The sequence below is a fragment of the Vanacampus margaritifer genome, chromosome 3, assembly GCF_051991255.1.
Source record: "Vanacampus margaritifer isolate UIUO_Vmar chromosome 3, RoL_Vmar_1.0, whole genome shotgun sequence".
NCBI classification, from domain to species: domain Eukaryota; kingdom Metazoa; phylum Chordata; class Actinopteri; order Syngnathiformes; family Syngnathidae; genus Vanacampus; species Vanacampus margaritifer.
Genome location: NC_135434.1, coordinates 4,522,617 through 4,548,287, shown reverse-complemented (window position 1 = coordinate 4,548,287; position 25,671 = coordinate 4,522,617). Strand labels below are relative to the sequence as shown.

Sequence of the window (25,671 nt, the reverse complement as noted above, 5' to 3'; positions counted from 1 at the left end):
AGTTGGGTCAAAAATAACCCAACTGTGGGTCAAAAATTAATCTACCCTCTACTTGGGTCTTTGAGTCAAGAAATTGGTCTTTTTGTGTAAAACAACTAATAAATATTGGTCAGATCCTTTACTTGGGTCAAAAAAATGGGTCATTTTGTATAAAACAACCCAGAAAGTTGGGTCAAATTTGACCCATAAAGTGGATCGGTCCATTTTTTATCCATAATTGGGTTAATTTTGACCCAACTGTTTTTAGAGTGTGTTAGTGTTGATGATTGAATCAACTGTTTTTAGACGTCCTTGCCTTCATCTTTCTGACTCCTGTGCGCGGCACAGGTGAGCAATGTAGAATAATAATTATAATATTCATGATGATAATAATAATAATAATAATAAAAACATTTATGATCATGCTTTCAAATTCCGTGCACCACTTGACTTTACAGTATGAGCTGAAATTCGTTTTTTTACCCCGGAATTTGAAATATGTCAAGGTATTGTCCAGCATTGTATGCATACAAATGAATGATAAAGAGCAGACACAGAGACACATAAACAACAAAATAAATCCAGCCAGACTGTGACACTAAGTTTAGCAGACGTTCAAGGAAGTAAATGCGATTTGATCGTCATATTAAAAATGTAGACACAATTGTTGGCTCTGTGCCAGACAGTCAAACGATGGCAACAATTCAAACGTACAATAGTGAACTCGACAGATAACGACCAATTAGGGAGAGAAACAAAGAGCTAAATATGCCGTATCTATTTCTGTCTCAAAAGCAAAACATCTTTTGGACAGATGGAGACAAATACTGAAAAATTGGGCAGCAGCTTTTCAGTCCATAAGGCCTTGGGCAGGTTAGTTGTTCTATTACAGGTACAGATAAAAATAAATAAAAATACAATTCAAGGCTTTTTTTTGCAGAGCAGTTTTGATAATCAATGATTGTCTGATTTTGAGGCGCAATTTTTGTGCGGGTTAAGCAACTCTCACTGTTTTAAACAGATTTGTGAATAATGATGAAACTTGGCTATATTCAAATGCTAAATGCTGCCAAACACAAATATACTTTTTTTTCTTGATCTTTCTTTTGGTAGGTTTCATGCTTTTATAGCAATAGAACACAATATTCGGTGGGCCTCGCAAAATCAGTCAGAATCCAGTAAAACAACCGGGAGCGAAGGGGGTTGCTTCAGTGAAAATGAATGAGTTAACATGTGTACATCCAGCCTAGCAAAACATTTTGCGTTCATCTCATGATTCAACTATCAGAAAAAACTTAAGTCTTTGATTCTCAGTTTTGCTACTCAGAATGCAAATTTTGACTCGCAAACTTGCAATTAAACAACCAGACGTGAAACAACATCCTAGTTGGTTGCTTAATAAACTGTCTTCCTTTTTTTATTTTTTTTTTATTTTTATTTTTATTTTTTTTCTGGAGAGCTCAGTATTGTTCATTCGGTAATTTTACCGATTTGACATGTTATCATCATTGCTCTCCTTTTTATTTTTTATTTTTTTATATATATATATTTTTTTTGTATGTAAATGATAAACTGCCTTCCAAAGTGTCCTACCTTAATCCCTGATACCAAGGGACTCAAATCCATTTCCAGCCCTCTTCTCTTAAACCCTCCTTCGTCCTCCTACCTGCTCTTTCCTCAAATCCTAGCAGATTACGGATTTTATTAAACGGTCACGTTTAATTTGCCGTGGTCTGGCAATCCACTCGAGGGAATCAGCATTTACACCTGCTCGTGTTGACGAGAAGATGAGTGACGGGGGGGCTGCGCGGCACGGAGGAAACGTCAGATTTAGAAGAGGCCAAAAGGGGGGGGGGGGGGGAAGTGGGAAGCGACAACTGTGAAAAGTCATGAGGAATGTACTCGGCAGATGTAGCGGCGTCCACGTGTCAGATTTGCATTTGAATAAAATAACGATCCACTGAGATTAACTTGATTCACGTCAAACGCGGCGGACTCGGCCAGTCCCGTCGGCGCACTACACTGACGGATTGCGCGTTTTCACCAACCTGGTATTGATTTGTGTATGATCGAAAGTTACATGTGCCGGCAGAAATGTGCTGAACTGGTATTTAAACGTCAACAGATGAATTTCTCTCGAGCCAGGAAGTGACAAGCTATTTCCTGTGAAGGACTCGCTGCTTGTTTTTAAGCTATTCATCTCTCCAGGGGATACGAGTGACCAATTACCCTCACAGCGCTGTAAGGAAGCCGACTTTCGCTTCAGATTATTTTATTTGGAGGGATTTTACTTTGCGACAATCTCAGTTGCAGCCATTGCGGAGTGAACTAAGGGGGCGGGGCCGAAAAATACAAGTCGGCTCAGCAACGAATGATGATCTTTGATCTTTGATGATGAGCCTTGATTTAGAGATAGCTTTTAAAAAATGTGCATCCAACTTGCATATGACAGTTACTGAATTTTAGAAACAGAATTGCCAGTAGCTTTGGTGACGTTGCTTCACAAGATATTGCTGGAAAATCATTTTTACTTGTCATATATTAGCACAAGGTCGCTAAGTTTTGAAATCAACAAAATGTGTTACTACTGGATAAATGTAGCAACTTGGAGCCAGAATGATGTTTTCTATTCAAACGGTTGTTCTCTTACTTCCTCTCAAAGTGCTTCCCAACCCTTCCACGCTATCAAATTACCTTTTAAAATCTCACTAAATTATGCAGCCTCTCGAATGAAGTATGCAATGTTTGCCCTTCACATTAAAAGCACACCATTACTGTATGCAAGGCAAAGAAATGGCCGTCAAGAACGTTGCCTTGAAAGAAGGCAAGAAGGAGAAGCACAGCATCTAATGCAGTGATGGGCAACTTAAATGGTAGAAGGGGCCACCATTTTTTTTTAATTACTGGTAAAGAGGGGGTACAAATGACCACACACTTCCAAACCAGATAAAAACACAGTTTTGAAAATAGACAAAATATGTGCTGTCATACATTTCTCAATGCATGTAAATTGTTTATTCCGGGATTAGTTTTCCCCATTTCCCCCCGTTTTTCATGGTAAATATATATTCATGTTTATCAGCATATTTTGTTAAATTTTGTGGGTTTGTAAAAAAAAAAAAAATTTTTTTTATTTTTTTTAATCCAATTATTCATGGCATTGATCTGCAGGGGGCGTCAACCCTATCAAGGATGTAGACGGGTCCACTCTAAAAACAGTTGGGTCAAAAGTAACCCAACTATGGGTCAAAAATGGAACAATAAAGGAAAATGATATACAAGAAGAAATATTTCATATACAATGAAACAGCCAAAGCCAAATGTTTCCCAAATGAATGGAATGGAATTGTCAGGAAAATTACACTCTAAAAACAGTAATTTAATTTAATTTCGCGAAAATTAGAAATGACCAAAAATCTCTTCAGGCTCAGGGTGTAGAGATAGTCGTTCAGTAACCAGAAGGTCGGCTCTCCCTAAGTCACACAGGTTTATGCAAGGTGCGAATGTTTGGTGGTGGTCGGAGGGGCCGTAGGCGCACACTGGCAGCCACGCTTCCGTTAGCCTGCCCCAGGGCAGCTGTGGCTACTTAAGTAGCTTGCTGCCACCACAGTGTGGATGTGCGAGTGCATGAATGATGTTTCCATTACCTTGTAAAGCGTCTTTGAGTTTCTAAAAAAAGCGCTGTATAAATCCGATAAATCCATTTTTATTTTATATTAATTGAATTAATGCATTTGGGGGGTAAAAAACTCAAAATTCTACAACGCTGCTAAACCTCCAATAGAAAATTTCCCCTAAAACAAAGACAATGAAAAACAAAACAAAATATTTACATACTGAAGAGCCCCCCCCCCCCCCCCAAAAAAAAAACAAACATCTGTGAACAGTGCCGAATTGCGAGTATTCTGGGCTCTACTCGAGTAGAGGAAATGTGCTTATAAATTCTTGCTATAGTGACCCCCACCCTGTTTTTTTTTTTTTTTAGCAAGCCAACACTTTAAAAAAAAAAAAAAAAGAATCAATAGTATATATATGTATACAGTATATATATATATATATATATTTTTTTTTTTAATATATATATATATATATATATAATACTAAGATTGCGGCCCACGGGCCACCAGTTGCCCACCCCTGATCAAATGCGTGTAGTGAGAAGTATCTCCTTGCCTGTTTTTCTCCTATCTATCCATCATCTAGTCATCCATCCATCATCTCCCATCACACCACCTATTATCCATCTGCCTTTGTGTAAATCAACGTGGCCATCCGTCCATCATTTATCCATCAACCCGTATCACCCGTCTGCCATTGTCCTTCCTCTGTCAAGCCCTTTTCCCAGAAAAACAGAAGAATGAGCATGACTGGGAAAAGTTGTGTTGGGCAAACGGTCGTATGTTTCTGAATTCTGCCTAGCAACAAGTGGCCATGCAACTATGTGACTTGACATGATCAGAAAAAAAAATCAAAAACAATTCCATTCATCTACGCTGCTTTGCCGGCTTTCTCTCCATCAGCCTTCAGCACATTTATTTATCTATCAACGTGGCACCGCCGCTTGCTAAAATCTGCTCGGGCCCACGTTGACAAGGGCTCCATTCACGCGTCTAATTTAAGAGCCTGCTTCTGCTTCTGTCTGATTAACAATTTAGCGGGCCATCAGTCAGCCTCCTCCATGGCGGCGTAATCAGTGTCATCAGCGAGCACGGCGCGCATTTGCAGCCGGACTCCCAACAGGCGCGCAACTTTCATGGCACAACACTGACAGACCCGAAGTGAAGCGACAACGACCGATCGGTGATTTGTTTACGCACCTTAACAACCGCCGCCACGTAGCATTACGGCAACGAGAGACGATGCCGCTTTGGCGCCGCGTGCCGGCTCACGCGGTGATGCATGCATCGTCTCTGTGGCGGTTTGCACATTTGACGCTTGTGCTTTGAAAGGCTGCGCTCAGGCACACGGAGAGGCCTGACCCGCTCTGTCATGCCTAAGCACCTTTAAATGGATTATGATACGGTGTCACAGTAGATTTTTGTAAATAGACGCTAAGAAATCCTCCAAGAGACACGGCGGCGTCCGCCCCACCACGGTGAAAATGCATCGTATTAAATCACGGGGGAGTTTTGTTGCTACAAACATTTCATCAACTCAGGAAGGATTAGCTTTGCGTTCTCTGAAACAAAACACAGATTTACTCATTCAGACATTTGTCTGGAGAAGGAAATAAGGAACTTGTGATTCCTAGTAGGCTCTGACCAATATGGATTTATTTTTTTTTTTTTTAGGCCAGTGTTGGTTTTGGGCAGAAAAACATTCCTAGAATGTACAGCATGAGACCAAATGACGGCGGACTGCACAATCCCGGCTCATCTCGACAACGCTCCTCACATTTGAAGCTATTCCATTGGCAAAAGCCAGTTCTAATAATACCTGGTCAAGCAGTGTTCCAAGGGTGCCGGTGGAAATTGCACACCTCATTTGTCATTGTCACGTCATTAGTAAGCTAGCAGGATGGGCTACGCATGACAAGATGAAAAAAACATTCTATGCCTTACATCATCCAGATGTATGACGGCGTATTAGGGCCACGTATAAATATAGATTTTTTTAGAGCGTGGGGGCAATATTCAGAGAAAAAAAACTCTGAAATTTGCCACTTTATAAAGTTTTTTTATTTTTTATTTATGAGGGTTTTTTTTTCCTTCAGAATATTGCTCCCACCCTCTGAAAAAATATATATATATTATATTTATTTATTTATTTCAGATGTAGTATCATAACCGATTTTAAAAATGCGACAAAGATGATAATAATAATTTGAATGAATTGGTTTCTAATGATTCAGAGGGTTCAATGCACACCGTTGTCACATTTATGAATTACCAGGATATTAACCGCACAGATCGTATAATCTGTCTGCCCATGTTATACTACCTGCGCCAATATTTTGACATGGTTTTCAGCAATTTTTAAGTTTAGACGAGTTTCAGCCATAAAATTGTCAAGCGCTCCAACCGCGAAGCGGTCTTACAAATTCCCCCAAATCAACATGCGGCAATTTTTACGAATAATACAGTAGATCCCTTTGCGCCAATTACTGAAGATGAAACTCCACGCACAGATGTTCCACAGGAGATTCAAACCTCGATTTCCTGACTGAGAGGCAGAAGCGGAAACCAAAATGGCAGATTCTCCCGTCACGTGTGTGACATTGTCACAACAATTTGGTTGTTTTTTCTGGGCTTCAAGCTTAGGCAATAATTGAGACCTTATCAATTGTAGGACACAAACACACGTGATGTCACACACGTGACGCAACATGTTGAAGTGAAAACGCTAAACTACTTATATATGCTGACAGAGCTAATCCAAGACACGATAAATATCGTATTTATAAGGTCTCGATTATTGCCTAAACTTGAAGCCCGGAAGAACAATAAAATTGTTGTGAGAACGTCTCACGGTTACGGCCTAAAGAGAACAACAAACCCTCGGTCTTATTTACAAGGACATATTGTTTGAGCTAACTTGAATATCTACATCTGCGCTTTTGAAACTAAATAAAAAAAAAACTGAAAAGAAAATTTAATTAGCCACGTTGAAAACCGCTGGAAGCCCAAGACTGCAATCTCATTGCAATTATTTATCGCCTTCTGTAGCGTAGCCATTTATTTCTTTCATGAAAAATACATCTGCCAACAAACAACCTCACCAGGTTGGCCAATGCAACAATTACATTTGCATATTAGTATTTTTTTTTTTTTTTGTACTGCACAATATTTCTGCCCGGTTCATTGTGATAAATGACTGGAATCCCGGTTACGCATCCGTCTATTTTCTATACCGCTTGTTCTCTTGAGGGTCGTAGATGAGCCGTAGCCTACCCTTGTAAATAACTGCACCGTATTTTTAAATATCTGCTTGTTATTTTCATTCCGTCAAAACGAGTCTCAGCATTCATCAGTTTGTTAGTAAAAAAAACAATAACGCGGAGGTAGAATGAAGATCTATGACGACATTGACGTGGTTTCTACATTCGCAAGTGGCCCGCCGAGGACGACCGTAATGCTGATGTGGCTCCGAATAAAAACGACTTTGACGCGCGCCCTCGCTGGCCGCGTACACGCGTGTAAGCGCACCAACACGACATAAAGGCTACAGCCAATTAACAGAATTCCCCGACGGACTCGGCTCATCAGGATGCAGTGAACGTCTGAGATCCACCTCCGCCCGCCCGCCCGCCGCAGTCCATCACGGCGACTGAGACGTTAATGGCACCGAGCCTCTGTTGCACAAAACAGTGACATCTTCATCCTCCTTTCCTTTTTTTTTTTGTTTCACGGGGAAAAGTTGATTTTTTAACGTTAAATTGTGCGAATACTTTAAGTAATGTGAAATCAGACAATATATACAGACCGGGAGGTTGGGGAATGCTTCAGCATTCCCTCAATTAAAAAATCAGTACCAAGTCATTTAACAAAATATTTTTTGTTCCAATAAAATGGTCTTGAATTTTTTAATGAAGCGGGCTGACTAAAGTGGAACCCATTTTTGTCCATGTCAAGAACTCTTTTTTTTCTTGGAGAGCTCAGTATTGTTCATTCGGTAATTTTAAAGATTTGACATGTCATCATCATTGCTCTCCTTTTTTTTTTTTTTTTTTGTATGTGGGTGAATATGTGTGTGTGCGTGCGTGCGTGTGTGTATTCATTAGTTCACCTAAAACCTATTAAAAAAAAATCCCATACCGTTCACCTAAACCGAACACTTCCAGCCAGAGTCGTGAGGCCGTCAGGAGACCCGAGGAAGGACCAAAGAAAACAACTGAGGAAATGTCAAGAACTCTTAACGCACACAACAAATGGTTGACGGACTCGAATAAAACCGTGACCGAACCGGAAGGACAAAATCGGATCCCCTCGTGCCCTGACGGAATAGAAATCAGCCATTGGCCGTGACCCGATACATTGCGAGAACATAACTAGTTGTCATCAAAGTTGAGTAAATCAGACTTGGGCAAGCGGGACATGGACTGAATACAAATTTAGGCCAAAAGCTGAAAATTAAAGCCAGAAATCTCCGCACTTGGCAGCGTGATCAATAAGTCAGTGGCATTGATTAACGACAGACATACAGAATGACAGTCGTTTGGCTCCGATATATGAATACAATAGATCTCCTCAAATGTGAATTGAGAGCAAAATTGTTAGTTATTAATAACATGGATATGAAAGGAAAATGCATGTTTTTTCATTCTTTCACTTTGCAGGAGCGTTTTTGTGGCATGTAAGCGCAAATCCCCGAACCGTCAACCCTTCCGTCCTCCTGCCTGGCTTCAGACCTGCATTCGAATGAACAAAGACAAACGCATAAACAAACCTTTTCTACTCTTTATACGCGTGCCCACCCAAACACAAAGATGGATCAATTTCACATTTCCGCTCAGGGTTGCGCAAGATGTCGCCTTCCATTGTCAGTTTAAGGCAGCATGTTTGATCCCACCTAATGCCGTTATGCAAATCAGCCATTGTTATTCTTTCTGCGCGTGTCCTGGTTTTCTTTGCGGCGTGATAAGTCCCCGACAATTATCTCTCCACCTCAGATGCTGCATCCTGTGGCCTATTTCCTAAAAATAGGCCAGTGTTTTTTTGGCACTGCCACAACAAAAAAAAAAAAACAGTTAACTCATTAAAGAAAAACAATAAGCCTGAATTTCTCGCGGCTTTATAACGGCTGAAACTGAAAGCGTGCCGTTCCGCCGTAATGGTTTCAGACATTCATTTGGGCTTTGTTGGTTTTTTTTGTTTGCCAGTTAATAAAAGCGGCCACGAGCAAGAGCTTTGCCACTAAGGCATTGATCACATTCGGATTGGGTCGGGGGGGGAGACAGTGAATTTAAGTCCTGCGCAATCGGAGCCAACAAGATGCTCTTTTTCAAAAAAAAAAAAAAAAAAAAGTGGCCTTTTAGCTTTTATTTTTTTTTATTTGTATTTTTACGGTTAATCAACAACCACCTGGATTGGCTGGCAACCAGTTCAGGGTGTACCCTGCCTACTGCCCAAAGGCAGCTGGGATAGGCTCCAGCACCCTCGTGAGGAATAAGCGGTTAAATGGATGGATGGATCAACAACCAATCAATAATCAAATGAATCCATAATTATTTCGATAATTGATTTGTCGTTTAGATAAGCTCTTAACATAAAAAGAAGAATGCCTTGTGTCTCCAATGTCTAGCATGAAACGCTAATGCCATTGAGTGGCAGAAGAAATGACCTTGACACAAATGTTTCACACTTCTTTTTACAGTACAATGCATAACTTGATGAATTACTGTACCAGTGAACTAAAAGATACAACAATATTTGTATTAGGTTAATATATTTTCCTACTTTGTTAATTGACTGAAAAATGTATTACATTTTTTTATTGTGCGATTGTTTTTCATTTTATATATATATATATATATATATATAGAGAGAGAGAGAGAAATGGTGCAATTAAGATACTGTTATACCCTCACATGTGGGCAAGGAGAGCCATAGTCACCCATGTTCTTTATTGTACAGGACAAACAGTCAGATCCACAAATACAAAATGAGATCACTCTCAAAGTATTAACGTAGACCACAATTCGCGCCCAGATGCTCACACTGAACCAACCGACCGACACGACTCCAGCTCACGACTTTCTTGTAAAATCACAGCCCCGCCCCCTTTACCCCATCCCATTATTTAGCGTTACATCGTTCACATGGTACCATGGCGTCCCAGTGACCCCCACCACTCCTTCCCTGTCCTACTGTACGAAAGGGGCTCTGTGGGAGACGGTGCCAGCGAAGGGGTCTGCACATGCATATGTATGACATGGTGCGACTTATCAAAGAGAATACACAAGTAGGTGTGCCGCTTTGATTCATCTCGATGGGAAATGCAAAGACGGACCTGCCATAATCTGCGGCTTTCTTCCCGTAATCCTCAGTTTTAGCCACGTAATGAGCAGCGTGAGGAGGAGTGCGAGCGTGTTGCGTAACAACTGTCAGTATGTGTGTGTGTGTGTGTGTGTGTGTGTGTGTGTGTGTGTGACTCAGGGTGGGGCAACGTGGAGGGATATGCGGGGGTGAAGATACAAGTTTAATTTAACTCAAAACAATCAAATCGTCTTTCCCCATTGAAGTGAATGGAAATTGCATTAATTTGTTTTTCAAAAGAAGAAAAATAGCACTCCATGATATTGTACTTAATAAAAAAAACTAAAATAAAAATGTCCAGAATTATCATATATTAAACTTAGATTTCTGTTTTTGGTGGGTTTCGTAGTTTGTTTTTTCTTTTTCTTTTTTAGATTAAAATGATAATTTGATAATTTAACTTTTGGGCGGGTGACATCGACCCATGGACATTTTTGTTAAAAAAAAAAAAGAACAACAGGAGGGTCACTTTCTCATCTTCAGAAAACAGGTGAGTGGTGATTGGTCACTACCTGAGCACACGTGATGCCATTTTCAGTCTATAGCAAGTGACAAAATGGCTGCTCCCTGAGATGGCTAAAAAAATGGATGGATTTTGCTGCTTAACTCTTATTCCACAAACAAAATATTAATCAGAATGCTGCGTTTAGACTAGCGGGGCTGCATGGAACATATTGTGAAGAAAATTGAGGGGGTTGTTTCCCCTTTAGATGTTTATAACATCACAACACTGATGCTTAGCCTTTCTATGCTATTTTGGTTTGTGTGTTAGCATTAAGCTAACAGCTCTTTCTTCAGGCAAACTTATGTGGTTTGGTTAAATAAACAACATGTAATTGTATTGTTTTGTATTTAATATGACAGTGAATGTTAACGGGGAGCGACAATAAATATCTTGAAAACTCTTTTTGAAGATTCGTTCACTATTTGCCACGACAGCTGCTTGCTGTGAAGCAAGCTGATTAACCAAACGTCGACTTATGTCTCGAAAAACTCCTGATAAAACAAAAAAAAAAAATGAGTACTGACTTTTTATGTCACATTCTCGGTGTGGACAGCAAAAACACACCCCGCACATGGCAGGTGCATTATCCACCCAGCATGTGACCCGTCTTGGCTGCCAAGAAATGACAACGTTGGCCATATCCGGTCGGACTGGACTGGGTACGAGCAATCGTGTGCTCATTAGAAAAGCTCCCAAGACCCAATTTTCTGTCACTCTGGGACGAAGGCACAAAAATCGCCAATTATCAAGGAGTGGCGGGGTGGGGGAGGGAGGGTGAGACTCCAGCGGTGCGTGGTGCTACTGAGCCGCCAAGTGGACTGTCTGCAAACTTCATCCCGGTGGGGGGGGGGGGGGGGGGGTACTTGGTTGCGCGCCCTGGTTAAGTTGTGCTATCACGCGCACACATGAACTACTAATAGAAAAAAAAACATTTACATAACGGAGTCGTTTAGAAATGCGCATTTCTAATCAAACGATCAGTGCGCAGTCATCAATCACGTCCGATTTATGTGCAAACTTTACACACAGCACTGCGTCCATACTCACCATCAGCGATAATGGTCTTCATGGTTCGAGACGGGCTGTTCGTGTTGTTATGGAAGCCGCGTAAATCCAGACAGAAATCCACCCAGCGAGGAGGAAATTGGCAATCCGGAGGTGAGAATCTCGCCGAGGGGGCTCGGCCGGTCCGCAAGCCCCGCAAACTTTAGCCGCGGCTCTTCCCGAGTGGGCAGCCCGGTCCGTGCCTGCACCCGAGCTCAGTCATGGGGGCGTCTTGGAGGAAAAGAGTCAAAAGATAAACATCCAGCTTGGGGTTCGACGCGAAAACACGCACGCGCACAAAACGGAAGGGAAAAGTAGAATCAGCTGTCAAGGCGCAGAAACAAGATCGAATCCATGTTTTTGAAAGCACGTATCCTCTTGTCCAATCGTGTAGTTCCCAAGTAGAAAGAGGGGAAAGTGTGTGGGTGCGCGCTAGTGTGCGCGGTGGTGCTGAGGGAGGGTGAGGAGGGGAGGGGTGGGGAAGGGCGGGGCGGCGCGGAGGAGATGGGAGGAGGAAAAGAGAGAGGAAGATGGAGAGAATTCCGAGATGAATGTTTCATGTGTCCGTATCACGCTACTAAAACGTCCATCCGATCATCTCAAACAATCATCATCGCAAGAGAAGAAGAAGAAAAAAAGTTGTCTTCTTAACTGCGTTTTCTGCCTGGTTTCACTCCTGCCCCAAAGTTATTTTTAGACGGACCCATAATCCCTAACGGTGCAGACATTGTTGTTCATGTACAGAGCATTTTAAGAGAGAATATGACACTTAATTGCTTATTCACACAGACATGTCTTGCTGCGCAGTGCCGCGTGCTCGCTGATGAATGTTTTATGTGCGGCGGGTGGCTGGTGGGTGGTGGGTGGGTTCGGCTGGCTGGCTGGCTGGCTGGCTTGCCGGTGGGTGGCTGCCTTGCATAGGAAGGTGACGTGAGGCGAATTGATGCGGATCGGACACAAGGCAGGCACGCACCTGCATGCGAAAGGAGCCAGGCTTGCCGTCTGGGACCTGCAGCCTCCTCGCAGGGATCAGACCCCTTGAAATCATCGAGAGAGAAAAAATACAGGAGGATGGTTTCAAAACGAGCCAAATGTGATTGCAAAGTATGAGTCACTCTTTTTTTTCTCTCTTTGGGATCCATTTGGTGTTGCTGTTGTTTCTCCCCCTATGATTGATGTAGAGATAAACACACATGGGTGGCACTGGCCTGATGCTGTGTTGAGTTTGATGTGGTCGCGACGCACACTGTCCAATCTGTAGCTCTACACCTCCCCCTACCGGTGCACACAAACATTTTTCAGCACCCTGGACAGATATTCTGACTACCTGCACAAAATAGTAATTCGCACTTTTGATCAGAGGTGAATTGAGTAGCCATAATATTTACTCAAGTAACAATACTGTTACTTAAGAAAAAAGTAGTCCTCTGAATAGTTACTTGGAGCAAGTGTTTAGAGAGAAAACTACTCGAGTACTGAGTAACAGTACAATTTTAAAACATCCAATATAAAGACAATGACGCTCAATTTCGATTTGAAATGCAGCCAAACATTTTACTCATATAAGAATATTGCTACTTAGAGTAATACGACTCAGTTGAAAGAAAAAAAGGATTACAAATAGTTGCTTGAGTACTGAGTAAAATAACTACTCAAGTACTAAGCAACAGTACAATTTTATAACATCCAATACACACACAGTGATACTCAATTTTGCTTAGCGATGTAGCCAAACATTGTACTCGAATAAGAATATTGCTACTTAGAGTAATATGACTCAGTTAAAAGAAAAAAGTATTCCAAACAGTTGCTTGAGTACTGAGTAAAATAACTACTCAAGTACTAAGCACCAGTCTAATTTCATAACATCCAATACAAAGATAGTGATACTCAATTTTGATTAGCGATGTAGCCAAACATTATACTCGAATATTCAAGAATATTGCTACAGTTAAAAGAAGAAAAGTATTCTAAATAGTTACTTGAGTACTGAGTGAAATTAGTACTCAATTAGCAACAGTACAATTTCATAACATCCAATACAAAGATATAGTGATACTCAATTTTGATTAGCGATGTAGCCAAACATTATACTCGAATATTCAAGAATATTGCTACAGTTAAAAGAAGAAAAGTATTCTAAATAGTTACTTGAGTACTGAGTGAAATTAGTACTCAATTAGCAACAGTACAATTTCATAACATCCAATACAAAGATATAGTGATACTCAATTTTGATTAGCGATGTAGCCAAACATTATACTCGAATATTCAAGAATATTGCTACAGTTAAAAGAAGAAAAGTATTCTAAATAGTTACTTGAGTACTGAGTGAAATTAGTACTCAATTAGCAACAGTACAATTTCATAACATCCGATACAAAGATATAGTGATACTCAATTTTGATTACCGGTTAGCTATGTACCCAAACATTGTACTTGAGTTAGTATTCAGTGGAAACAAATCCTAGCCTACTGAGTAACAACATCAAAATATTGTACTCGAGTAGGAGTACTGCTATAAACAGTTACTTGAGTAATTACTCAGGGAAATAACTACTCGAGTATTTTCAACAGCAGAATTTATCATCCAATACAAGAATAATGAATGATACACACTTTTGATCAGCGATGGGTAGTGTAGCTAAAAATTGTACTCGAGTAAGAGTATTGTTACTTAAGAGTAATAGACTCAGGTATAATAAAAAAATAAAGAAAAAAAAGTAGGCTTAGTTACTTGAGTAGGTATCCAGTTGTGGGGAAAAAATATTTGGGTACTGAATAACTGTTGCACAATTTATTAAAATTTAAAAATAGAATGATATTTATCAAATAACAGCAAAATAAATGGGGAGGGGAAGGAAGGGGGGGGGGCTGCCAGATGGCGGTGCAAAGCCGGCGCCGTAGCTGTGTGACCTGCTGGGAGTGAGGTCTTCCCGAGAGCGGCGGAAATGCTGTCACCTTTCGCAGTGTTGTGTGGCGGTGCTGGTCGGCAATATGCGGCGGCGTTCGTGTGTGTAGGCGTGCTTACATAATGCTGTCTTGTATGTTGGAAGCGTGTGTCCTTCAGCAGTGGACACGCTACAGAATAATATTAGTATTCTACAACAGATGTGTTATTCACATACAGTAGGCCCACTTGTAAAAAATAAGCAAATTGCTTATTTGGACAAATGGGTCATTATTGCTACACTGTTGCACTGTCAAAAAAATAAATAAAATACCGTAAAAGTGTATATTAACATTTTCCTATAATTTGATTAATTATGGTCATGACGAAAGAAATGTCGCTGGATTTCATTTTGAAAATCAATTATTTTATTTTGGGAAATTGACATCATTCAAACAGTAATTGTTGTTTCTAAGAAGAAAAAAAAATCTAAAGTAATACATTTCAAACTTTTAATGCCAAAATTCCTTTACCATTTTGTGTCACAGAAGTATCATCATTTGCAACATTTTTTTGACTAAATTGACCCAAAAAAAATTGTATATATAGTAGTGGTATCAGGCGATTAAAATTTTTAATCGTATAGCGCATGACTTTAATATTTAACTCACGATTAATCGCAAATTTAAAAATCAGCTCTAAATGTACAATAAAATGTACAATAATTGTTTTTATTTTTCATACTCTAATTAACATAAAAGTGGAAAAATGTTATGAACTAAAAATAAAAAAATGGTGTTAAAGGAACTTTAAATTAACATTATATTGAGAGCCTTGTTATGTTGCCGCAATACACCAAAGGGATCTGTGAGATAAAGTGCCAGGATGAGGTGCTATTTCTGAGATATATATGGATTTGTCAAAGTATCGGAACTTTAGCATGTCTTTTTACCATTATTACAATTGTATAAAAACAAGCGTGCAGTGGGCTTAATTCAATTAATTATCCACTTGCATCTGCCGAGTTTGACACGTGAAAAATCAACAACTTGCGTTTATACTGTGAAGCTTTTAATTAGAGATGTGCATCTTTCCAATAAAAATCTTCTTCTTTTTTGTGATACATTTCAAGGCCAGTTTTATTGATCTATAAAGGAGAAATTCCTCCAGTTATAAGCCTAAAAATAAAATAAAAATAAAAGGAAGCAAGCGGGAGGGGGGAAAACAAGGCTGGTACTCCAGGGGGGCACAGTATGAACCTGGAAAAAATGTCAGCACAAAAAGCTGCATAAAAACATTGAAACAGAGCTCTAAGATTTGGCAGGAATAGCAACAAGCACCCCAAGTTATTTGATTCGATGCACTCACATTTTTTAAACCCAAACCAATTTTACGATCCAATTGGTTTCCGTCACACCCAATGTGTCGGGACGGCCACTCACACGCTATCTCCTCCACACTTTTAAGCGCAATCAAGTGAAAATGACACAGGTCTTGAGGTTAGAAGCCCCAGCACAAGCAGTGACTGTAAATCAACCAAGTTGGGGTCATTATGGTGCCAACGGACGATGGAGATTGAATATATTTAATTCATAACAGTTATGGAATAAGTCAAGCTGTTGGGTCCCAAAGGGCTCCGACTCCCCAGACTGACGCTCGACTACTCTTTTCATCCTGCACTCTGATAGATCAGAAAGGCCATAAAATGACTTCCTTTATTAATGCCAACATTGCTGTCGTTGCCATCCAGTACAGTAGGTTGGGTTTTAATTACGGTTAATATTTGTCAAAAAGCAGGATTTTCAAACCAGTCTCTCAGTTACATGTTCAAATTATTTAATTGATGCAGCGTTGAGGTCATGAAGTCCCCACAAGGACCCGGGGCAGTCGTACATTCTTATCGAGCGTGACGATGTTGTAATGTAACTTTTTGCCCTGATTGAGCACTCTCGTTCTCTCGCTTTCTTCGCAGAAGTACTTTCAAGTTCAAGAGTTGACCATTGTAGAGTGACAATTGAGGTGATGCAAGAACTCTACATGACAAAAAAAAGCTGCAATGTGTTCAAAAGAAATATATGAAAGTTGAGTTTTGTAGCTAAAGTTATTTGTTTGTTTTATATTTATAGTCTTGGGTTAGTCATAGTGTAACAAACTCATAAATTTATGTAGTTTATTTTGGATTTCTAATGTCAACATCCTGTTCTCTCCATGCTTTATTTTTTGAGTTGAAAATTTTACGTTTTGCTTTTATTTTGGCGCACTTCCGGCAGTTTAGGAAGTGCTATAGCACTAGAGGTGTCTTTACACCGAACAGAAAGACGTTAACAGGAAAAAAAAAGAAAGAAAAGAAAACGGTCTGTGATTGATTAACGTAACGTAAACGCAGATTTACGGTTGTTGCTGTCTAAGCACCTAGCTGGAATGGGGACAAGGTATTTGTGTTGTTTTATTTGTTTTATTGTGATTTTTCATGACGTGAATTACTTATGAAAATGAGTTTTTGAATGTTATTTTCCATTGAAGTGAAGCTAATGATAGCTTGTCATTAGTAGTAGTTCAATGCTACTAGCTGTCTGTTTTAGCTAGCTTTTTCACATGTACGACTAAAAGTTGTGTTGAAGGTATATTTGACAACTGTAAGGTCATTTATGTTTATTATTCGTTTGTTTACGGTATAGCTCTTCCGGTGTGTCAACAAATGGAAAATAGGAAGGAATAAAAAAAAAACCAGATTGTTGGAAAATTAAAAAAGGAGACAAAGATAAATCATTTCAAAACCTTTTTCACCACTAACTCTAACCTATAACTGCCAAAAGCGTGGGGATCATCGGACAAACTTATCCATCACTGACCCACGCAATTTGAATAGGGGTGCGTATACTTTTATGCCCAAAGTAGCTTTTGCCATCTTGAGAATAGTCTTGGCACAAGAAAACCAAATAAATTTGGCTCATGCAAAATTCAGTACAAACTCATTAAAGATAATTTTAATTCACTAATTGCCAAATTTTGGCAAGTCTTGGGCAGCTGGCAATCACAAGACTGCATTACTTAACGCTTATTTTTTTTCTTACTCCTTTCTAAACGTGCAGTGCAAAAATGTTGACACTGCTTTCCCGCCTCTTGCTCATTAGTCAGATATAAATTATAGCCAGTCGGGTGACAACTCATTTTTGTCGGTGGCCTGCAGAAGCACACCAGCCGTGATGACATTGTTTTTTTGTCCCTCCAGTCGGCAACATCATTAACTCATTGGAATAAAGACAATGTGGACTTTTTTTCGCATTCACTCAGGTCCAACCGTACTCGCTCACTCTTGCGCTCCTCGTTGATTAGGTTCCGCTCAAACAGCAACAACATCCATGACGGACCTTTTGGCTCATGAATTAAACACCTAGTCACCCATCGCTCCCTTTAAGGGTGCCGGTGGCAGTGGACGCACGAACGCACGGCATGTGACGACTTCAATGGTCAAACGTACATCAGCCGGCTTGACAAGGCTATATTCCTTCAGTCTGTCACTGAGCCCAGAGAAAGTCGTTTGGAAATTCATTCTCCTGCAAAGTCACGTGCACTGGCCTGACCTTGATTCTCCGGCTTCCGTCTTCATGTCAGAGTCGCAGAGAGAGAGAGAGAGAGAGGGAGGAAAGATAGAGAAGCAAAGAGTGATGCTTGGATGAATGTGGCTTTGTGCATCTGTCTCATGCGGATTGGATTTGTTCTTGTCTATCAGGCGATACGGGCGCCGATCGCAGACGTCAAGCACGACGACTTCCCTCCTGCCGCCTTTTTCGGTGCGCGTACAATCGTCACGCCAACTATGTGGGATGATTTGAAATCACTTTCATATTGACTCATTCACTGCCATTGACGGCTATAGACGTCAAAAATTCATTTGAACTATTTCTATTAGTGATGTAAAAAAAAATTCCACTTTTGTTAACAAGAGTATGAAAATCTAGAAAACATTTTTTTATTGTACATTTAGAACAGATTATAAAATGTGTGATTAATCGTGAGTTAACTATTTAAGTCATGCGATTAATTACAATTAAAGATAATTAAAAATTTAGGGCGTCAGGCAATTAAAATTTTTAATCGTAATTAATCGCATGACTTCACTAGTTAACTCACAATTAATCACAAATTTTATATATGTTCTAAATGTACAACAAAAATACTCTTGTTAACAAAAGTAGAAAAAAAATGTTAAACTAATAGAAATAGTTCAAATGAATTTCGTCTACAGCCGTCAATGGCAGTGAATGAGTCAACTTATTAAAACATGCAATACGTTCATGATTTTGAGTCCAAACTTTGTGAAATTAGCACTGACATTCTAGAAATGCAAATGACACTTAGACATTGAAATTCAAGTAATGGGAAGTCATCACAAGCCGAATGAACATATTACATAAGGATGTTATTATATCTGTTTATTCAGCTGGAAAATTGGCATGAATCACAAGCTATTCACTGCCAACTGCAATATGTGATTTGTTTGTTTCCATGTCATTTCACATTCTTTCTGTTTTCCTGTTGTTATTGTGCCCAAATGGATCCTGACACGGAAAATAAAAGCAGAAATTAGCCTGGGATTTAAAAAAAAAAAATTTTTTTTTTAGCATGGGACCAAAACATCCCATCACTGTACTGTACTGTGCTGAAAGCTGAAGTCATTTTTGACATAGACTTTGAGCACAGACATTTTTAAATAGAGCAAGTAGCAGAAAAGATTACACAGAATTAGGCACAAAAAAACCAACATACAAAATTGTGTTAAGACTCTTAGTTCATACAGAAATAAATTTCCACTGTATTTCCACTTGCCAGAACCATATTGACGCTGTCATTCTGTTGCTCTTCCAGATCCAAAAAGTAGAACACGGACTGCACTCAATTGAATGTTATATTCAGGGATGTGATTTTTCCGCTAATTCGCGGAATTCCGCTTTTTTTACCCCCCCCCCCCCCCCCCAAAAAAAATATTATTATTATTATTTTTTTTTTTTTTTGTAGTTCATTGTGTATGCACATGACTCCGACAGATAACATCTTCTGCTATAACAAAGACATTTGTGGTATGCTCTAATATGAATTACTTTTCATTTGGTCATGATACAATTATTTGTTCATGAAATTTGAACTCTTCAACATTATTTATGTGTTAACTTAGTAATCACATTAGTTAGATATGATGATATTCTCAGTGATAGTTTTTAAAAGCAAAGGCAGTCCAATGTTTTTGAATGTGACTGATTTTGAGTTGACTAAAACTGCCATTTTATATGGGATAGTTCAATATACATTGAAAATTTATGCTGTTGTTTTGTCTATTTCTTTGTCATGTGAGTGCATTGAAAGTACTTAAAAACACGGAAAACCCATGAGCTCCGGGGGGCTTTGCCCCCCGTGTCCCCCCACCAGGGCACTGCCCTGGACCTAGCTGGGTGCCGGCGGCCCCCAGACCCCCGGCTAAATTTTCAGATAATTTCACTTTGGTCAAATCACATCCCTGTATATTTGTTCAAGACTGCCAAAATATAAAATATAATCATGAGGTAGAAAAGTCTAGTGTAGTGCAGTGACTGACCGAGACTAGAGAATACTTTAGAATGGATCATGCAAACGAGTCAGAAGTGCACTGCTCTTTTTTTGTTTTGTATTCCCGAGGGTTCGACAAGAATAAATGCCGCAAGATTACAGGGGCTGGCGGTGGCTATAATGCTATGTCTAACAGCTACAAGATGCTGTATGTCTACAGTATTAGCTGGTCCTGCTTTGCCTTATTTTATGGTAGGTTGAACGAAGACACCAAATTGTCCATAAGGATGGAAGTGGGTACTTGTTTCTCTCAGGGCATTGAATCGTTCGCAAACTAGATTGTCCGGGTTGTCTTCGAGGAGGTTTGGCCTCTTATCTGAGGAGTTTGCATCGGCTGGATAGGACAGCTCTAGTCTCAGTGTTGGTGTGGAAAGCCAATTATTTATAGCTACCGGCACGCCCAAATTCTATCACTCTTATAGGATGCAAAACGGCAGTCGTTCCAAGGTGACCTCTCAGTATTTCATGTAACGTCATTGGTATGGGATTGGTACTCGACCCTCTATTTTTTTTTTACTATTTAAATGCGGCCGCTTGGTGATATACACAAAAATAACATTTCATTCTTGTGTCGACAAGAGCAAACCATAACGTGCCTTCACACGATTGCCGTAATCTGGAGGCGGGTCTCGATCAGATCAACTTTGAACTTTTTTGCTTCTTAGCCCTGAGATGTTGATTACACAGGCACTATGATTGGCTGGCAACCAGTCATGGGTGGTCTATAAAATAAATGGATGGATATTTAAAAACTATCAAGATTAGCATTTTTTATTCAAAAGATCTCCCTCATAAATATAAAGTCACAAAAATATTAACTTTAACTTTAGTTGTTTGACTTTTTGGACAATGTATTACCAAAAGCCTCCCGCACATCTAACAATTCCCTTCTACGCATATCTTTGTTTGATGTTCTTTGGCTCTTGGAAGTCTTACATTAAATATTATTAATTCATGAAGAAGAAGGATTTATGAGTCCCTATTTAACAGTGTGTGGTCGTTGCGTTTGAAAGCACGCTAGCCCGACACGCTACTATGTCTCATTTGTACACATATAACAGAACAATTTGTGCATTTGTTAAATAAAGACATGTCATTGTGCAGGTCAGGTTGACAATCTCACAAGAGGGTCGAGGGGAAGCTCTTTCAGTTTCTCCCATCGCAACCATTCTCGATTATTTAGAGGCCTAATACCGTCTCCGTGGAAGATAAAGCCGATAACGCGCGGTCTCTGAATGGAATTAGACAATTTGCTTCACTTCATTTGGAGTAATCTTCCCCGCCAACCACAATTCAAGTAGCCTCCCACTTGACAATGCTGCTCCTTTTACTATTAGAGCCTGAAAAACAAAAACTGTGGTAAGAGAGACAGAGTCGACGTCACGGCACAGCTGCTCCAAAGGAAACAGCTCACTCAATTCCACCTATCGAATTACACAGTATTAAGGTGGTTTATGATTTACTGGCGAATTCCAGGCTGCTCTTTGTTCACACGCTGAGTGGAGGCAGATCTCACTGTAGTTCTGAATCAGATTGGATTACAGGCTTAGACTCCTTTTTTTTTCTTCTCTTCTCTGCTGGCAAAAGCTTCGCAAAAAGCGATGCAGTCTTTTCTCCCGGTGCAATCAGATTTGTTATATTTTCAGCTGCATTTACTGTCTAAAGTCATCGTTTGGCAAGAGATGGAATGTAATACTGTGAAAAGTTGGATATTAACAATCTATCAATTGATCATTTATTAGACTATAATATAGAGTCCTATTTAGATTCAAATGTAATCCCTGGCCACTGGTGCTGAGTTTGGTACGTCCGATCATATAATGAGATCACGCTGGATTGTATACATGCTATCAAGGTGTGACATCAGCTAAGTGTGGCGTACTCTATTTGCATTGCACAGAGATGAGATATACTTTCTGATGCAATGTTGTTGCACTTTATATGCAGTCTGCTGCAGAATCATATCAGGGAGATGTTGAGATTGTGTGAAAATACGCAAATCAATCTCACCAAGAATATTTTTTCTCCCTCTCTTACAAAAGAGGATAAGACATTAAGATTGCACTCCACGAGCATCAAGATTGCACTGACAATAAACCAGGGCGGCTACATGAAGATTAACCCACCAAAAACATGCCATGTCGAGAAGATTATTGTTAATCTGCGCGTCCGGTTTGCACAACTGTTTCTCTTTTTCGGAAATATTGTCTCACAGACAAAACAAAGCCTCAACCTATAACTATATACTATATAACTATACTCTCAAAAAACAACAACAAACCTATAACTATACTAGAGCTCAGACACAAACCCCAAATCCACATTTGCTAGTCGTTTATTGTTTAAGCAGCGAATCCCGAATCAACTCGAATGGGATACAAATTGTGCTTTTGCTGAAAAACACATAGTAATCCAAAAGTTTGATTTACAACATATGTTGTCCAAAGTGCATTACCAAGCCTTATATTGACTTTTTTCAGTGTACCAAAACTACATGCGAGCGACATGCTAAATTAGCCTGTCCTTTCCTAACGCTAAGTTACTTGGGGCTAAATTAGCCTATCCTTTCCTAGCGCTAAATTACTTGAGGCTAAATTACTTGAGGCTAAATTAGCCTGTCCTTTCCTAGCTCTAAGTTACTTGAGGCTAAATTAGCCTGTCCTTTCCTAGCGCTAAGTTACTTGAGGCTAAATTAGCCTGTCCTTTCCTAGCGCTAAATTACTTGAGGCTAAATTAGCCTGTCCTTTCCTAGCGCTAAGTTACTTGAGGCTAAATTAGCCTGTCCTTTCCTAGCGCTAAGTTACTTGAGGCTAAATTAGCATGTCCTTTCCTAGCGCTAAGTTACTTGAGGCTAAATTAGCCTGTCCTTTCCTAGCGCTAAGTTACTTGAGGCTAAATTAGCCTGTCCTTTCCTAGCGCAAAGTTACTTGAGGCTAAATTAGCCTGTCCTTTCCTAGCGCTAAGTTACTTGAGGCTAAATTAGCCTGTCCTTTCCTAGCGCTAAGTTACTTGAGGCTAAATTAGCCTGTCTTTTCCTAGCGCTAAGTTACTTGAGGCTAAATTAGCCTGTCCTTTCCTAGCGCTAAGTTACTTGAGGCTAAATTAGCCTGTCCTTTCCTAGCGCTAAGTTACTTGAGGCTAAATTAGCCTGTCCTTTCCTAGCGCTAAGTTACTTGAGGCTAAATTAGCATGTCCTTTCCTAGCGCTCGCCCACTCACCGTTTTATACATTGTAGCATCTCTTTGGATTTTAATAAATAGGCTATTCAGAGCGCTATAGGAAGAAGCTGAGCTCAAAGCTTTTAGCTGTATTTTGTCAGCTTTACCCATTGCTATTTTAATTTCATATTGCGCTTGCAAAAGCCATCTAAGATGGCTTTTTCCCGGCTGCCTTTATGCTGTGTGTGTAATGTGGCGGTGCGGAATACGAGGGTTGAAGTCAACTGCCGATTTTGTCGCCTTGAGGCAGAACACTGCCAGTGTGTAAGCGGAGTGTGACGTTTAACACCTAATACTCACTGCCCACGCCCCGCGTGCCTTTGTCGAAAGCAACTTTTCTTTGTCGGACTGACATCGCCAAATATGTAATTATCTGGCTGCGTGAAGATAGAGCTACTGTGTGAACACGGCATTATCCGCTTGGCGAGTTCTGTCTGAAAGGGACAAGTGGGGAAAAAAAACACTCAAAAAATAAATATGATTGCATCAATTTCATAGTGAAGGCAGTGAGAAAACGACTTAAGTTTCCTATATTTTACCTTGTAACTAATAGAATGAGCTTTGATTGATGGCCGATGCTTTGCACAAACAGTAAGTCACTGGCCTGTTTTGATTGGAAATATGAGCTGATATTGATTTTAGATTGCCTTCCACAACAGGCTGATTTTGTGCTAACGTGAGTAAGTAGCTAATCAAGGACGTATCGAATACTATATGACTAATAGCACTGAGAATAAGATCACAATTAATGAAACCGATAGTAAATCATTTCGCTTTTCAAGGATCTAACCCGTGCGCAGGGCAGAAATCAGCAATGAGTGATTTATGGCACTGCTGTCAGAAATAGGTGCACTCCATGAGTCATGCCACTGCATATGTGACCCTAAAACCTGCCATCTGCAGGTATCAAAAAGAGATGGATCACTCTCCAAAATGTACCTAGCAGCAGAATGACAGGCGGGCATCATTTAAAGTTTTGTCCAGAGTTAAACTCCAAATGTGATTTTAATCATTTGTTGCAGGCTATGCTGTAAATTAAGTGGGAGTTGAGACTTTAAAATACATTTCAACCAATGCCTTCCAAATGCAGTACAGACGCTCCCCAACTTACGAACGAGTTACGTTCCGAGCGATCGTTCGTAAGGTGAATTTGTTCGTAAGTTGCTTCAGTGCTATATTTTGTATTATAATTGATGTTTAAAGAGAATACGTACAGTACTGTACTACGTATGTTAGAGAGAGAGAGCGAGAGACACACACAGTATGTACATGTACGTAATAAGATAAATAAAATGAAGTTTAACTTACTTTTGGAAGATGTACTCGATGCTTAAGGATTTGATGGAGGAGGAGGAAGAGGAGGATTTTATATCATGAGAGGTTCTTCGTCGTCGCTGGAATGGGCTTCAAAAGTTACTTCCTCCTCCGTAACTTCAATGTAGGAAGAAGTTGAGGGTCGCGGAGAAGAAGATGAGGGTTGATGAGTATCTTCCTTGGAGGATTTACTAGAAACTGTCCGAAAGAAGCGATCTAACGACGATTGCACAGTTTTCTTCTTTTTTCATCACAAATGATGCGGTAGCACTGTATGGCATCATTCAATTGATTTGCAACCTTTGTGCAACGTTCAATATTTGGGTCTTGCTGCTCGAAGAGTGCGATGGCTTTATCTATGAGCGACAGGCGTTTCTTCTTCTTCCTCCTCCTCGACACGTTGCTGAGCCTCCAATGCTGGGTGAGCTCTCACAGCGCCAAGCGTCGGTATTAGCGGCGGAAAGAAGCACTACAGTACTCGGAAAAAGGTGCGCAATAAAAAATCTAACTTACAGCATCTCTTTCCGAACGTTTTTTGACATGCGCGCAGACATGTTCGTATGTACCGTTGTTCGTAACTCGAATGTTCGTAAGTAGGGGAGCGTCTGTACTCCATAAAATTCTTCATTTACGCTACTATTTAAAAAAAAGAAGTAGATTTAGTTAAGTTAAAAGAGTTAAAAGTTCTGTCCTAATAGGTAGACACTGTTTTAAATTGCTGTGTTTCGGTGGAGGCCGACCAATTAATGGTTCAAATCTGATCTTGAGTGTTGCTGACTGATTAGCGTCAGCCCGATTGCTGGTTCTGTAAACGAAGTCTACTTAACATCCGTTACACGGCACTTTGCCAGATTTGCGATGACGTGAAGTGGTCCGTCCTGTCGCGGTGCAGCAAGGACCTTGTTCCGTCCCAGCTACTGCCGCTGCTTCCGGAGTCTCATGACTAACAGCTTTCACTTTGTCTCTCTGCAGGCGTCTGCCCTCAGGCTACTGGCTATCTCCGCAAAAGGTCAGGGAGAACATCCTGCTCTCATAAAAACAGGCCAATTAACGCCCCTCCACTCGGAACTCCGGCTTATTTATTCAGGATCCCTGCTCAGCGGGAAGATGAGAACGAAGGAGAAGGTAAGGACTATATCATAA

General features: G+C 40.1%; 1 protein-coding gene and 1 long non-coding RNA gene across 4 annotated transcripts in view; one reads left to right on the top strand and one right to left on the bottom strand.

Annotated features, from left to right (window-relative positions):
• rtn4r (reticulon 4 receptor) overlaps positions 1–11,956 on the bottom strand; it is a 63,955-nt gene extending 51,999 nt beyond the window's left edge. For both annotated transcript variants that reach the window (XM_077562359.1, XM_077562358.1), the window contains exon 1: positions 11,506–11,956. Coding sequence is in view for 1 of the 2 variants with exons in the window: in XM_077562358.1 (XP_077418484.1) it covers positions 11,506–11,527 (22 nt within the window). In the remaining variant the exon portion in view is untranslated. The remainder of the gene's footprint in view (positions 1–11,505) is intronic.
• Positions 11,957–16,711: 4,755 nt separating this feature from the next.
• Positions 16,712–25,671, top strand: part of LOC144049084 (uncharacterized) — a 75,376-nt gene continuing 66,416 nt past the window's right edge. For both annotated transcript variants that reach the window (XR_013293474.1, XR_013293473.1), the window contains exons 1-2: positions 16,712–16,824; positions 25,501–25,653. This is a non-coding gene — a long non-coding RNA (uncharacterized LOC144049084). The remainder of the gene's footprint in view (positions 16,825–25,500; positions 25,654–25,671) is intronic.